This window comes from Orcinus orca, chromosome 3, assembly GCF_937001465.1.
Source record: "Orcinus orca chromosome 3, mOrcOrc1.1, whole genome shotgun sequence".
NCBI classification, from domain to species: Eukaryota; Metazoa; Chordata; class Mammalia; order Artiodactyla; family Delphinidae; genus Orcinus; species Orcinus orca.
The window spans coordinates 87,536,842-87,550,282 of record NC_064561.1 but is presented as its reverse complement, the minus strand read 5'-3'; the positions used below and the strand labels follow the sequence as shown (position 1 = coordinate 87,550,282).

The following is a 13,441-nucleotide window of genomic DNA, read 5'->3' as shown; positions in this document are numbered from 1 at the left end:
ACCTGATTTTTTTAATTGACCTGCCAAATAACAGATTTACACAAACAAGTAGATCATACACATCTCTTTTTTTTAAGATTTTTTTTTACAGCTGTTTTAGACTCACAGCAAAATTGACGGGAAGCTACAGAGATTTTCTATATACCCCCTGCCCAAAGACATGCATAGCCTCTCCATTATCAATATCTCCCATCAGAGTGGTACATTTGTTACAAATGATGAACCTACAAAGACGTTTTGCATAGACTTTTAAAAATAATTTTGAACTCTCTATTGAGTCTCTGTTGAGTCACGGTCATTACATTTTTTTTCCTTTAATTCTTTGAACCTATTATAAGCGTTGCTTTGAAGTATTTTTCTACTATATCCAAAATCTGGATCCACTCAAAGACAGTTTCTATTTGCTGTTGTTTTCCCTGTATGTGAGTCACACTTTCCTGTTTCTTTGCATGTCTAGTAAGCTTTGATTAAAAACTAGACGTTTTAGACAATGTAGTGTAGAAACTCTGGATTCTATTTAATTCTTCTGGATGCTGTTCTTTGGAAACTTGCCTGGACTTAACCTGCAGACTCCCTCCTCTTGTAGTGTGCAGTCACTGGTATGTCTGTTCAGTTTTCTTTTCTTTTTTTAATTCTTATTTTTATTTATTCCTAGGGGTCACACCTGTGAGATCAGACACATTTCTATCAGGTCAATCTCTCTAACTCTTTGCAAGGTCAGTAGAATCATTCCATACCTTTCTGTTTTTTTCCTTGATTAATCCTGGAACACTTCTACTTACTTCACTTCACTGCTCCCTTTTTCCCCACAACTTTTCCACTAGGCTTCCAGTAGACAAAAAACAAGAAACAAGCAAACTAAAAACTCAGCAGAGAAAAAAAAAAAAAAAATCCTATCAATCAATAATACCTTCAAATTTGCCTTTCTAACTGAAATGTGAAGAGCCACCAAGAGAAATGAGAGCTGACTATAGGCAGGTAAAGGATTCAGGAGGTAAAAGGTGGACCATAAAAAAGGCAATAATTAAAATTGCCCATCCCAAAATAATTAAAACTAGCCATGGACAAAGGAAAAGGAAAAGAATCTATGGATTAGAAGAAGGCAAAGGAACACCTCACTGGAAGTATATATTATATGCAATAGGAAAACAAAGAAAGTCATACTGTTCATTTTAGTATAATTCATTATTACGTGATGCAGTAATGAAAATATGAAAGTTAAAGCACCTCTGCCTCTGCTACTCCCCTGACCTTAAGAATATATAAAAGAGAATAACTATTTAAATCACAAAGTTGTCTTATATAGTAAATAAAAACATACATGTAAGAAAGCACTTTGTAACCTGTGAAGTCTTTTAAAATAATGCCAAATTTATTTAGATACAGAGAACAAACAGGTTGTTGCCAGAAGGGAGGTGGGTGAGAGGATAAGTGAAAAAGGTGAGGGAAATACAAGATGTACACACTTCCAGTTACAAAATAAATGTTACCTGTATGAAATGTACAGTGTGAGGAATACAGTCGATAATTATGTAATATCTTTGTATAGTGACAATGGTAACTAGACTTATCGTGGTGATCATTTTCTAATGTATAGAAGTATCGAATCATTATGTTGTACACCAAGAACTAACATAGTGCTGAAGGTCAATTATACTTCAAGAAACAAACTTAAAGAAAAAGGTGAGGAGTGGTGAGAGCGGGAGAATTGGATGAAGGTGGTCAAAAGGTACAAACTTCTAGTTGTAAGATAAATAAGTATCAGGGATATAATGTACAACATAATATAATTAACACTGTCGTACATTATAAATGAAAGTTGTTAATCAAGTAAATCTTGGGACTTCCCTGGTAGTCTAGTGGTTAGGATCCAGCACTTCCACTGCCGTGGCCCAGGTTCAATCCCCAGTCAGGGAACTGAGATCCCACAAGCCACGCAGAGTGGCCTAAATAAATAAATAAATAAATAAAGTAAATCCTAAGAGTTCTCATCACAAGGAAAATTTTTTTTTCTTTTTCTTTTATTTTTTATCTACATAAGATGATAGATGTTCAATAAACTTAATCATTTCATGGTGCATGTAAGTCAAATCATTATATTGTACATCTTATACAGTGCTGTATGTCAATTATATCTCAATAAAACTGGAAGAAAAAAATAAAATATATTACACATTTTAAAAATAAATGAAAAAGACAAATTTTAGACTAGACTATTAAGGAATATATTCTCTCACTACATAAGCATTAACAGAGTTATGAATTATTAATTTGGGGCAAATGTAAACATACTTAAAAAATTAATGTCTTTTGATATTCTTTGAAGAAAACTTCTATCTATCAGAGGGTAATAATAATGTTCTTATTTTTCTTGGGGAAAATAAATCAAACATTTGGAAAGCTCTAAAGTGGTTTCTTAAAATTGGTCACTCCTCTTTGGAGACTTAATTAAGAAAAAAATTCCCTCTTGAGATATATCATCTTTGCTCAACTTTGAACATATGATTAGCTTGCACAGTAATTTGTAAATCAGTTAGCTTCCCACATATCTTAGGAACGAACTAGTTCAAAGAATAAACATATTTTCTGTATTAACAAGAAAGAACAAATTAACTTAGTTAATGCACAAAGAATTAAATTTGCACGCTATCAAAATTTTTACCCTAAAAATTACCATCAATAATCTAGTTTATTTTAAATTTACCAAAACAGTTGGTTTTCTAATTCTAAGTGTTGATACCAGTTCAACAATCTTAATTATTGTAAACTAATTGCTTTGGGAGTTACCATTTTTCACTTCTACCTACAAAACCTGCAGACTGATTTACCCTCCTGCTCAGGCTGACCAGGCCACAATGACGTACATGAGACCCAGATCAAAAAGCAAATGCCTATGAGAGGCAGGCAGTTAACCATAGTTGAATTAAGCAGGAATGACTGGGAGCAATGATGACCTGGACAGATCACACCCAATCTAAAGGCACAACCAATACTCCGCTCAGCCAACTATTTTGCTCAGGCAGTTGGCCCCCAAGCTGCTAGATCTTCCCATTCTCACAGAAAACAGAAATCTGGATTTTGATATAAAACACCTTCATTTTTAACTATTAGCAACTGGTAATTTAAAACTGGTAAAAATATAGTTTTAAACAAAACATCTGTGGGGCTGCCAGTTTGTGGCTCCTGTATTCTTCTTAAACACCTGCAACCTTCCCTGCTTCGCTTTCTCATTATTTTATCCCCAGCACCTTCTTCTCCAGAATAACCAAGCCTAAAGAATACGGAAAAGGTTAAGACATGGAATAAAGATGCTAGACGTTGTTAAAGGGTACAAAGTTGGAACTAGAAGGGGAACAAATGCTGGAGATCTAAGGCACAGCATTGTGATATAGTCAACAATACTGTCTAATATACTTCAAAGTTGCTAAGAGGCTACATCTTAAGTCTTCTCAGCACAAAAAAAGAAATGATAATTAGGTGACAACAGCTAACCACTACCAATGATAACCATACTGCAATACATAAATGTATCAAATCAACAGGATGTACACCTTAAACTTATACAAATTATACAACTAATATATCTTAATTTTTATTTTTAAAAAAAGGAGCTAAAGAATACCAAAGCTCAGGAATCCTGTTACTAAGCTTGAAGTAAACATACTTCAGCTTAAAAAGTATGAAAATCAGAGCTACTCCTGCAGCCTTAGTGGCTGTACTTCAACTAGTGACTACATCCACTCGGCAAACAAAATCATAAGGCTTCTTCAGCAAGCGTGGAGCGTAGAGCAAAGCCAAGCATTTGCAAGAGCTTGGAAGCCAAGTGGACTGGAGCTGGAGACCCAACTCTGCTACTTGATTGTTACCTCTACCTTCTTATCATTTAAAAGCTAATGATATCATCAATTCTAGAATGCTGTTAAGAGAAATAAGTAAAATATTATACATAAAGCACCTAGGCTTGGTGAATAACCTGCAGATGACCAGTGCTTAATAAACGGGTGCTAAATATATTGATGTGGCTTATTATAATCCTTACAACTTTGTACTTTGGTAAGAAGAAAGCACTGGAGAGAGAAAAATTTCTGTCTCAGGGCCTATCTGTGTCAGTTTGTGTACATGTTCTCCCTGCTGTCTTCCTCCCTCAGACAAATTAAAAAATACTCTGTATTTAGACATTATTCCATTATTCTTATGATCAATGAATTTCAAGTGGTTTCTAACTCTTGTCCTCAGGCAGGAATATAAACAGAAGATATAAAAAAAAAATTAAGATGTCTGGCATTTTACTGGAATAAGGCCCTAACTCTTCCCAGTCAAGCCTTTTACCATTGTATCACCATTCAGTTTGCATTTTTCTTAATATATAAAACAGAGTACAAATTGTGATAAAAGCCACCTATAGAAGTCAAGTTGTAACCTCCATTCAAATATAAAAATACTTCAGTGGCTGTTTTGTTGGGTTCTAGTGCTTTAGGCTCAAACTCCCTAACACAGTTTATTTGGCCCTTCCCAGTGCAACCACCATTAATCTCTGCAACCTCGTCTCTCCTTCCTTTCTGCCAAGCTCTCCAAATACACTGTACTCTATACAATGTACTCCTGTAAATGCTGTTCCTTCTAACAGGGACACACTTTTTATAAAATCTGTATCTTGCAATAACAAATTAGTTTGGGATCTTTTAAAGAATATTTCATTAATGTTTAAGATATGTTGCATTTCTAACGAGCAAGATTCTGCTGAGAAGTTAAATTGAGTTTGCACTTCCTGAACAAAACCAATCTCTAGAATTCCTTAGGTTGTGACAACTATAGTAATGTGTTTAGAGAAATGAATAGCGTTTTAAATAAATGGCCAAATAATTGTGACTTACTGATCACTCAAATCTAAGAATGCATTTTAATTTTAAAAACTATTATAAGCATAAATGTAAACAAGTTCACTCAGGGAACTAATTAAAACCCTAACCGCCTAATAAAATAAAATATAAAGAGCTATAAATATTATACTGATAACACCTAAATATTCTCCATAATTCTAGAACTGCATCTAACCAATTAAAACAAACAAAATGCACAGCATGCCAAGGGAAAGAGTCTTTAAAAGGTAGAAAATTTCACTAGAAAAAACAAAGTGCAAAAATGTCAGAATGAATTATAATGCTAAAGGATTAACTAAATGAAACTGAAAACAAGCTAAAATCCAGCAAGTCATTTTTACTTTTTAAACAGTAGATCAGGTTAGAGGGTAGAGAGGGATGAAAAGGCAGAGCCAAGAGGACTTTTAGGGCAGTGAAAACACTCTGTATGCTATCAATACTATAATAGTAGATATATGTTATTACAAATTTGTCCAAACTCAAAATATGTACAACACCAAGGGTGAACCCTAATGTAAACCATGGACTTTAAGTGATAATAATGTGGCAATGGAGTCCATCAATTGTAACAAATGTACCACTCTGGTAGGGGATGTTGATAACTGGGAAGCTATGTATGTGTAGGGGCAGAGAGTACATGGGAAATCTCTGTACCTTCCTCTCAATTTTGCTGTCAATCTAAAAGTGCTCTAGGGCTTCCCTAGTGGCACAGTGGTTCAGAATCCGCCTGCCAATGTAGGGGACACGGGTTCGAGCCCCGGTCCGAGAAGATCCCACATGCCGTGGAGCAACTAAGCCCGTGCGACACAAGTACTGAGCCTGCGCTCTAGAGCCCACGAGCCACAACTACTGAAACCCGCGCGCCTAGAGCCCATGCTCCGCAACAAGAGAAGACACCACAATGAGAAGCCTGCACACCACAACTAGAGAAAGTAGGGCACAGCAACAAAGACCCAATGCAGCCAAAAATAAATAAATAAATTTTTTAAAAAATAAAAGTGCTCTAAAAAATAAAGTCTATTAATGGGGCAGAGAGGAGGAGATAAGAAAAATTATAAATCTTTGCTAGCCACAGAAGACTAATTTTTAAACTATTATAACTAGCAGTTCTGAGTAGACTAAAAACTACATGATAAAGCTAGCATAATTTAGCTCTGGATTTGTATTTGAAATACTTTTCTTTCCACCTCCTAGTGAGAGCCCTTCGAAGCATTTTTTTTTTCTTGGGGGGCTGTGTTGAGTCTTTGTCGCTGTGCGCAGGCTTTCTCTAGTTGCGCGAGCGGGGGCTACTCTTCATTGCAGTGCACGGGCTTCTCATTGCGGTCGCTTCTCTTGTTGCGGAGCACGGGCTCTAGGCGCATGGGCTTCAGTAGCTGTGGCTCGCGGGCACTAGAGCGCAGGCTCAGTAGTTGTCGGGCACGGCTTAGTTGCTCCACAGCATGTGGGATCTTCCTGGACGGGGGCTCGAACCGGTGTCCCCTGCATTGGCAGGCAGATTCTCAACCACTGCGCCACCAGGGAAGCCCCGAAGCATTCTTAAGTGCTATCTCCTAACAACTTTAGACAACTTATTTAAATAAATTGTATTCACACACCCCGTCTGTTCCAACACACAGTCTCTTTTAGACACAAATTATTCACCCTCGTCAAAGGTCTACTGAGTATCTACTGCACATAGTACATTCAGAAAATATAAAAAGATCCTTACACTCAAGATCCTTCCTCTGAGGTCTTAGAATTCAGCTCTGGGAAAAGGTCAAAATGGCCCTGGTAAGAGACTCCAAGTATGCAAATGCTAAAGACAATCAACCAGCCGGTTCTTCTGTTCCCCTTCTTGGAACACTTCTCTCTTGGCTGAATCCTTCTTATCTTTCAAGTCTCAATATAAAGGCTATTTCTTCACAAATCTTTCCTGACACCATCCTGCTATTTTCTATGGCAGAATCCCACTTCTTTCATTGCTGTTCTTTTTTTTCCAATCTGTAATTACATATTTAGTTGCTTGTTTACTGGTTTATCATCTGTATCCAATAACAAACTGAACACTCTATGTGGACAAAGGCTCCACCGTATTACCAGTAATTAGCAAAGCACTCAGTACTCAATGATTAAATGAATGCGTACATCTGGTGCTCAGGAGAAAGGTCTGAGCTAGAGAGACTGGAGTAGAGGTGATAACTTAGCCATGAAAACTAGTAAGATCACCTGTGAGAAGTGTATGGGGTTAGAAGAGAACCTAGAACCAAGACCTTGAGGTAGCCCAACATTTAGAGTTTTAATAGAACAGGCAAAGAAGACTAGGATACAGAAGTCAGATAAATCAAAGCGAAACCAAAGAGACAGTGTTTCAAGGAGTGAGTATTTCAACTGCAGAATTCTGCCAAGAGGTCCAGTAAAAAGTGAACAGAAAAGGATCCATTAGATTTCACCTCATTAAGGTTAATGGTGACTTTAGTGAGAGCCATTTCAGAGCACCTAGGATCTGAGGACAAATTACAGAGTGATTCCCAGGTGAGGAAGTAGAGACACTACCTAATTGTTAAAAGTGTGAAGGACAACAGAGAGGTAGTAACCAAGAGAGATGATCCTGAACACCCAGGAGGTAAATATAATAGTATATCTGTATAGCATGAGATTCAAACAAGCAGGGAAAGCAATCCTCACAATCCTGAAAGTACACCAGCATAATTCAAACGGTCAAATAATGTTAATTGTTGGTGTTGCTAGTTTAATAAATTGTCTCCCCATTAGACTATAAGTGACCCAGTGAGCGCAGAGATAACGTATGTTTTATCCATGCCTAGGTTTCTAGGAACCTAGAACAGTGCCTGCCACACAGTAGGTGCTCAATAAATATTTCTAAGTGAATTCATAATTCTGAATACAATGTCAACTACTGGAATAGCCACCTTGATTGTCTCCTCTGATCCATTTTTTCTTTTTTTTACTGTGAGATGACTATGTCACATAAGCATAAACGTGTTTTTACAAATATTACTGTCATTACGCCTTACTTCCCCTACCAGACACTCAAGCTTCTTAACAGCGGAACTTCTGTCTGCTCATCCCATGACCCGCTCAGTGTCTTGCAGGAAGAAGTAAGGCTAAATAATCCTGAACCTGGAGAAATGGCTTCTTACGAAAGAGCTGTGACAGGTATTTCACAGTGATTCCAAGGTCAACCAGTGGACCCTGCCACCCCAAGCGCGGAGACGCCAGAACCAGCGCTCCCCCGGCCTGGAACCGCAGCTGCCGCCTCCCCGGCAGAGGGCGCGGCAGCCACCGCGATACACATCCCCCTCCAAGTCGGCCGCCGGCCTCAGTCCCCGCCCCCGCCCGGCGGTCACCTGCAGCGGCTGCACTCGGGCCTCCGCTCAGCCGGCTCCACTGGCAGTTCCCACAGGCCGTCCGCACTAGCCCCGTCCGCCTCCGCGTCCAAGGCAGTCGCCGCCGGGGCTGAGCCGCCCTCCCGCCGCTCCTCCTCGTCCTGCTTCTGAGACCTAGAGGCCCCGGGTAGCCGCCCGACGGGGTCCCTGGGTGTTCGCGCCTCTTTCTGCAGCTCCATGGCAGGCGCTCAGGTCCGACCGTCACATTGAAGCCCCGCTGCCGCCAGGGGACGCCACAAGCTGGAGAAACCAGCCTCCGCCGCCCGGCGCCACGCACGCACGCCACGTACGGGGGGCGGGTCTCCGAAGCCCAGGCTGGAGACCCCGCCCCGCAGCGGACAAGGAATGAACCCATTGGTCTGTGCCCTGTGGGCTAGTTCACCTAGAACCCGGAAGGGAAGTGTGGATCGTCCTGGGGAGCAGGTGAGGTTAGGAAAGCGTCTCGGGGAGAAGTAAAGGACTCTCCTCTGAAAACACCTCAGGTGGCAAACTTGAATGTACTTTCCTTGTTTTCACCCCTTTAAAAGTGAAAATATAATGGAATTCTGCGTTTTCCCCCTTAGGAGGGCAGTTTAAGAATTAGCTCCGTGACCACGCGCAGTAACAAAGACCCAATGCAGCCAAAAATTAATTAGTTAATTAATGTAAAATTTTTTTAAATAAAAATTTTAAAAAAGAATTAGCTGGGTGAATGCACACAGCAGTCTCAGCATCTGATGTACTTGATCAGCTTGTGTACTTGTTTCAGGCCTACAAAGGAGAGGTTGTACCGATTGAAAGTTGAATTCACGGCTGGTCTGTTTCAGCGGCTTTCTTGCTCTAGAAGGGCAGGGACCTGTGTCCTGTGTCTTGTACTTGGTATTTCTACTCGTCATCAAGCATACTGTTTTACGCTAGACACTAAACATTTGTTGAAATGCGGTTTTTAAATTGTCCGAGGCCACTAAGATCAAAGTAAGAGAGCTGAGATTTCATGTATGAGGGGAGAAGTAAGCCACAGAAAGATAACTACCTTGCCCAACTTTTTACAGCTCTGGAAAACAGCAATATAGCCCGCAGTTTTTTAAAAGCCAGAATGAACTTTACGTCAGAATGAAAGTGGCACTACTTCTTGCCCTATATCGGTGCTGATTGTTTTCATTTAATACTTTGTTACTTCTACCAACATTCATCGTTTTAAACAAAAATATTAAGTTTTTACCGGTCATATGAGTTAAGTTTTGCAATCATAATTATCTTGATTCTAGAGCTATGAAAGTTTAAATAAAAAACAAAGTAGATTTATCACTAACAGTAATAGAGCAGTATTGTATTTCTTAAAATAAAGTGTTTATCTCACTATTAAGTTTTTAATCATCTTAAAATCAAGCCTGTAGGGCTTCCCTGGTGGCGCAGTGGTTGAGAGTACGCCTGCCGATGCGGGGGACACGGGTTCGTGCCCAGGTCCGGGAAGATCCCACATGCCGCGGAGCGGCTAGGCCCGTGAGCCATGGCCGCTGAGCCTGCGCGTCCGGAGCCTGTGCTCCGCAACGGGAGAGGCCACTCCGCGTTCTGCAAAAACAAACAAACAAAAACAAAAAGTTCAAACCAGAGATTCCTTATAAAAGTTCAAGCAATACAGATTTAAAGGATCCTATATGGTTAGTCACTACTCTTGCTAGACTTATACAAATAATCAGGTCAAGTTTATTAAATCTAGACTTACTTTGCAAACAAATTAGTCTTAATTCGGCTATCTTTGTTAACAATTAGGGTGAGATTTTAGAGAGAATAGTTACCTTTCAATTAAATTATAATACATACTTGTAGATATTAGATTTTTTTGCTATTAACTTTCCTTGAGGTTTTGTAATTTACCTAAAAACTAGACTGAATTTTTTTAGTTTTCTCCAATATCTGGCTACAACTCTCTAAACTAACTTTTCCAATTTCTTCCCATCCATTTGACTTGGAATCACTGAGACCTAAAACTTTTCCTGAAGCCCTGCAAACTGAAGCTAAACGACTTGATATAAACTTCAGAGAAGTTGCCACAACAGCTTATATTTAAATAATCCTTGTGCCTGTTACTGTATGTCACTCAGAAAGTTTACCTGAACACCCAATGACATCATCAGAGACGTTTCAAACTGCAAAAGATGCTTGGACACTGATATCTAGAAATTCTCTTGACTGACTGCCCCCTGGGCTAAAAAACTGGTTTATAATCTGCTCCAATTCTTAACCTATGTTTTTCTTTTGTTTCCATAGAAGTGCCTCTTATTAAATATCCGATTCCTTGCACCATAGATCTGGCTTTGGGAGCCCAGATGCATTACTGAAATGAGATACAACTGTTTAAATGACCTGTTCTCAGAACTAAGAAACTGGTTCAATGAAATGGAGGACTCTGCTAACCTGTTCTCTCTCTCCACTGTCACCAGCTCAGCTTTGACTATGTGAAACTTCCAGGGAAGTTTCAGAGGAGAGAACTGTTGGAGCCCAGAGTAGGTTGTGCAAAGTGTGCCTCAAGGGCATATTGATTATTTTGAATTAAAATTACTTAAGAAACAGCGAACACAAGAGGGACACTCTGACCTTCCTGTCTCCCTGAAAGCAGGAAATCAGTGTTTCATGTGAAAGGTGCACCCCTGCATCTGGAGGTAGAAGGACACCCTTGTTGTCAAAGATAAGGAATTCCAGCCTAGAAGCCTGTGTAAACAAACATTGTTACTTCTTTAATTTACTACCTCAAGCCAAAACTCTGTTTAGATTCTTCACTAATAGGGCATTCAAAACCTACACTTCATTGTCCTGCCAATTCCTCACAAAGTCACCTAGCAAGTATAAAAAATGCCTGCTTTGGCCACTTCCCATGTCTCATTTCTCTGAGACCTCCATGCACATGAATTAAAATTGTTTCTTTTTCTCTGTTAACCTGTCTGTGTCAATTATATTATTAGTCCAGCCACAAAAATTCAAGAGGGGTAGAGGGGGAAATATCCCCCTCCCCAACTGGTTCTTTTTGGCTGGGCCTGAGAATTAAATCGACATAAGACAGATCAAAAGGAGAAAAGAATACAACTTTTTTTAATGCAAGCTTTTTGTCACACGAGACCCTTCATAAGGAATAAGATCCAAAGATATTATGACACCAACTTGTTTTTATATTAGGTTGAACGAAGAGGCAGTCGTGGAAAAGTGACTCAACTATGTGGGCAAGCTAAAGGAAGATAGGAATTATTTTAACAAAGTCTGTTTGGATGATAGCATTCTCTTGATCTTAATTAACTTCCTGTCCTTGATGATTAGAATGTACCTTCCTTCTGGTATAGGGAGGATATCTTTCACATAGGAATTTCACTTACTGCTTTTAGGGAAAAAAAAGTAAAGTCAGAGTGTTTGTCTTCTATCTGCAGTTTTTCACATGGCTTTAACTCAAAGGAGTCAATATGCCAGAGAGGCATATATTTGGGGAAGCATGTTCTGAACTCATCCCCTTCCTCTATCTTCAAAGCCAGTAATGGCAGGTTTTGAGTCCCTTTCGTGGTTTGACTCTCTCCTGCCTCTTCTTCCGTAGTCACATCTCTCTGACTCACTCTCTGCCTTCCTTTTCCACTTCCTTTTCCACCTAGATAATCCAGGATAATCTCCCTATTTTAAAGTCAACTGATTAACTGCTTAATTCTATCTGCAACCTTAATTCCCTTTTGCTGTGTAAAGTAACATAGTCTCAGGCATAACACCAGGGAGTGCAGAACTTGAGGGCCAAAATCTTACCTTCCATATCTGCACATCTAAATCTATGAATGCAATTCATATAAACTTCACATGAAAAAGAAAAAGGAAAAACATATACCCAAAGTATTACTGATACTTACACCAAGGTACTGGGATTAGAAGTCTCTGTGTGAGTGTGATTTTCCTCTATCTTACAAATGTTCTGCACAATGACCATGTAAACCACATTTTTAGAAAGAAGAATTCAGAACATTAACAACTAGATATCAGAATATTAAATGGTATGATTAATGGCAAGTAATATAAAGTGGAAGATGGTTTCTATTAATTCCATTCCTTGTTTTCCTTAGGCTACCTTTCCTTAAGACTGTATTTTTGGGTCTTTTTTATGTGAATTAGTAGTGAGTCTAGTGATTCTTTTATTTAATGCAAGTTCCCTAAGTACATGTGTCATGATTATTTTGACATAAATTGTTCTTAAGTGACCCAGTTGATGATAGGGAGATGATTGCGTTTCCCTCACCCCCAAGTCACTGGACCCTTTGGTTTTCCTCAAGGATCTACTCTAATTTTTATATTTCCTGACTGTGCAGTTATGCTTTCATATTTTCTAAAAATCCTAGGTTTACTTAACTTGGAAATTTATTATCCCTTATCTACACATACAACTTGGATCCTCTGCTCACAGGATTTTTTTTTTTTTTTAAAGCATCTTGTTTGCTTAGATTTGTTTGTTTTACCAATTAGTTTTGGAGACACTCATTTTTACATTTTGAATTAAATATCCCTGCATAGAGTTAAATAATTAAAATTTATAAATCCAATTCAGATGACTGGCAAATTTTTTAACTTAACTATTTTTATGGCCAAGAATTACCTCAATTATTAGAAACAACTGAGTTTTAGAGCAGGAAGGGAATGTGAAGATCATCTAACACGGTGCTTTTCCAGCCTGTCTTACATGGGAATCAGAGGAAGAGCCCCACCCAAAGCCAATTAAATCAGAGCCTGGAAAGAAAGAGGGAACCCCAGGCATCAATATTCTTCTTGCAGCTTGAGTTGAAAACCACTTATCCTAAGATCCAGCTTTTTACAGACGCGGAAGCTGAGGCCCAAAGAGAGGAAATGGCCAGGTAGAAAGTTTAAAACTCCTGACTTCTAACCTAGTGAGTTTTCCCCTGACCTTGTTGTTCTCAATCTTTGCGGTGTCAGGGAGCAGAATTCGCCACCCTAAAATGTCTCTTTAGCATGCAGATGATTTCAAGCTGAAAAAATGATCAAGGCCCAAGACTCAGGAAGAAACTTTGATTTTCCCCCTAACTGCCTAAAAGAATGTAGGTAGGGCTTCCGTGGTGGCGCAGTGGTTGAGAGTCCGCCTGCCGATGCAGGGGACACGGGTTCGTGCCCCGGTCTGGGAGGATCCCACATGCCGCGGAGCGGCTGGGCCCGTGAGCC

General features: G+C 39.3%; 1 protein-coding gene across 1 annotated transcript in view; it reads right to left on the bottom strand.

The window, feature by feature from the left end:
- Positions 1–13,441, bottom strand: part of DTWD2 (DTW domain containing 2) — a 155,496-nt gene that overhangs the window by 85,605 nt on the left and 56,450 nt on the right. Inside the window, exon 5 of the mRNA XM_004267481.4 lies at positions 8,228–9,016. Coding sequence (XP_004267529.1) covers positions 8,228–8,445 — 218 coding nt within the window. The 5' untranslated portion in view covers positions 8,446–9,016. The remainder of the gene's footprint in view (positions 1–8,227; positions 9,017–13,441) is intronic.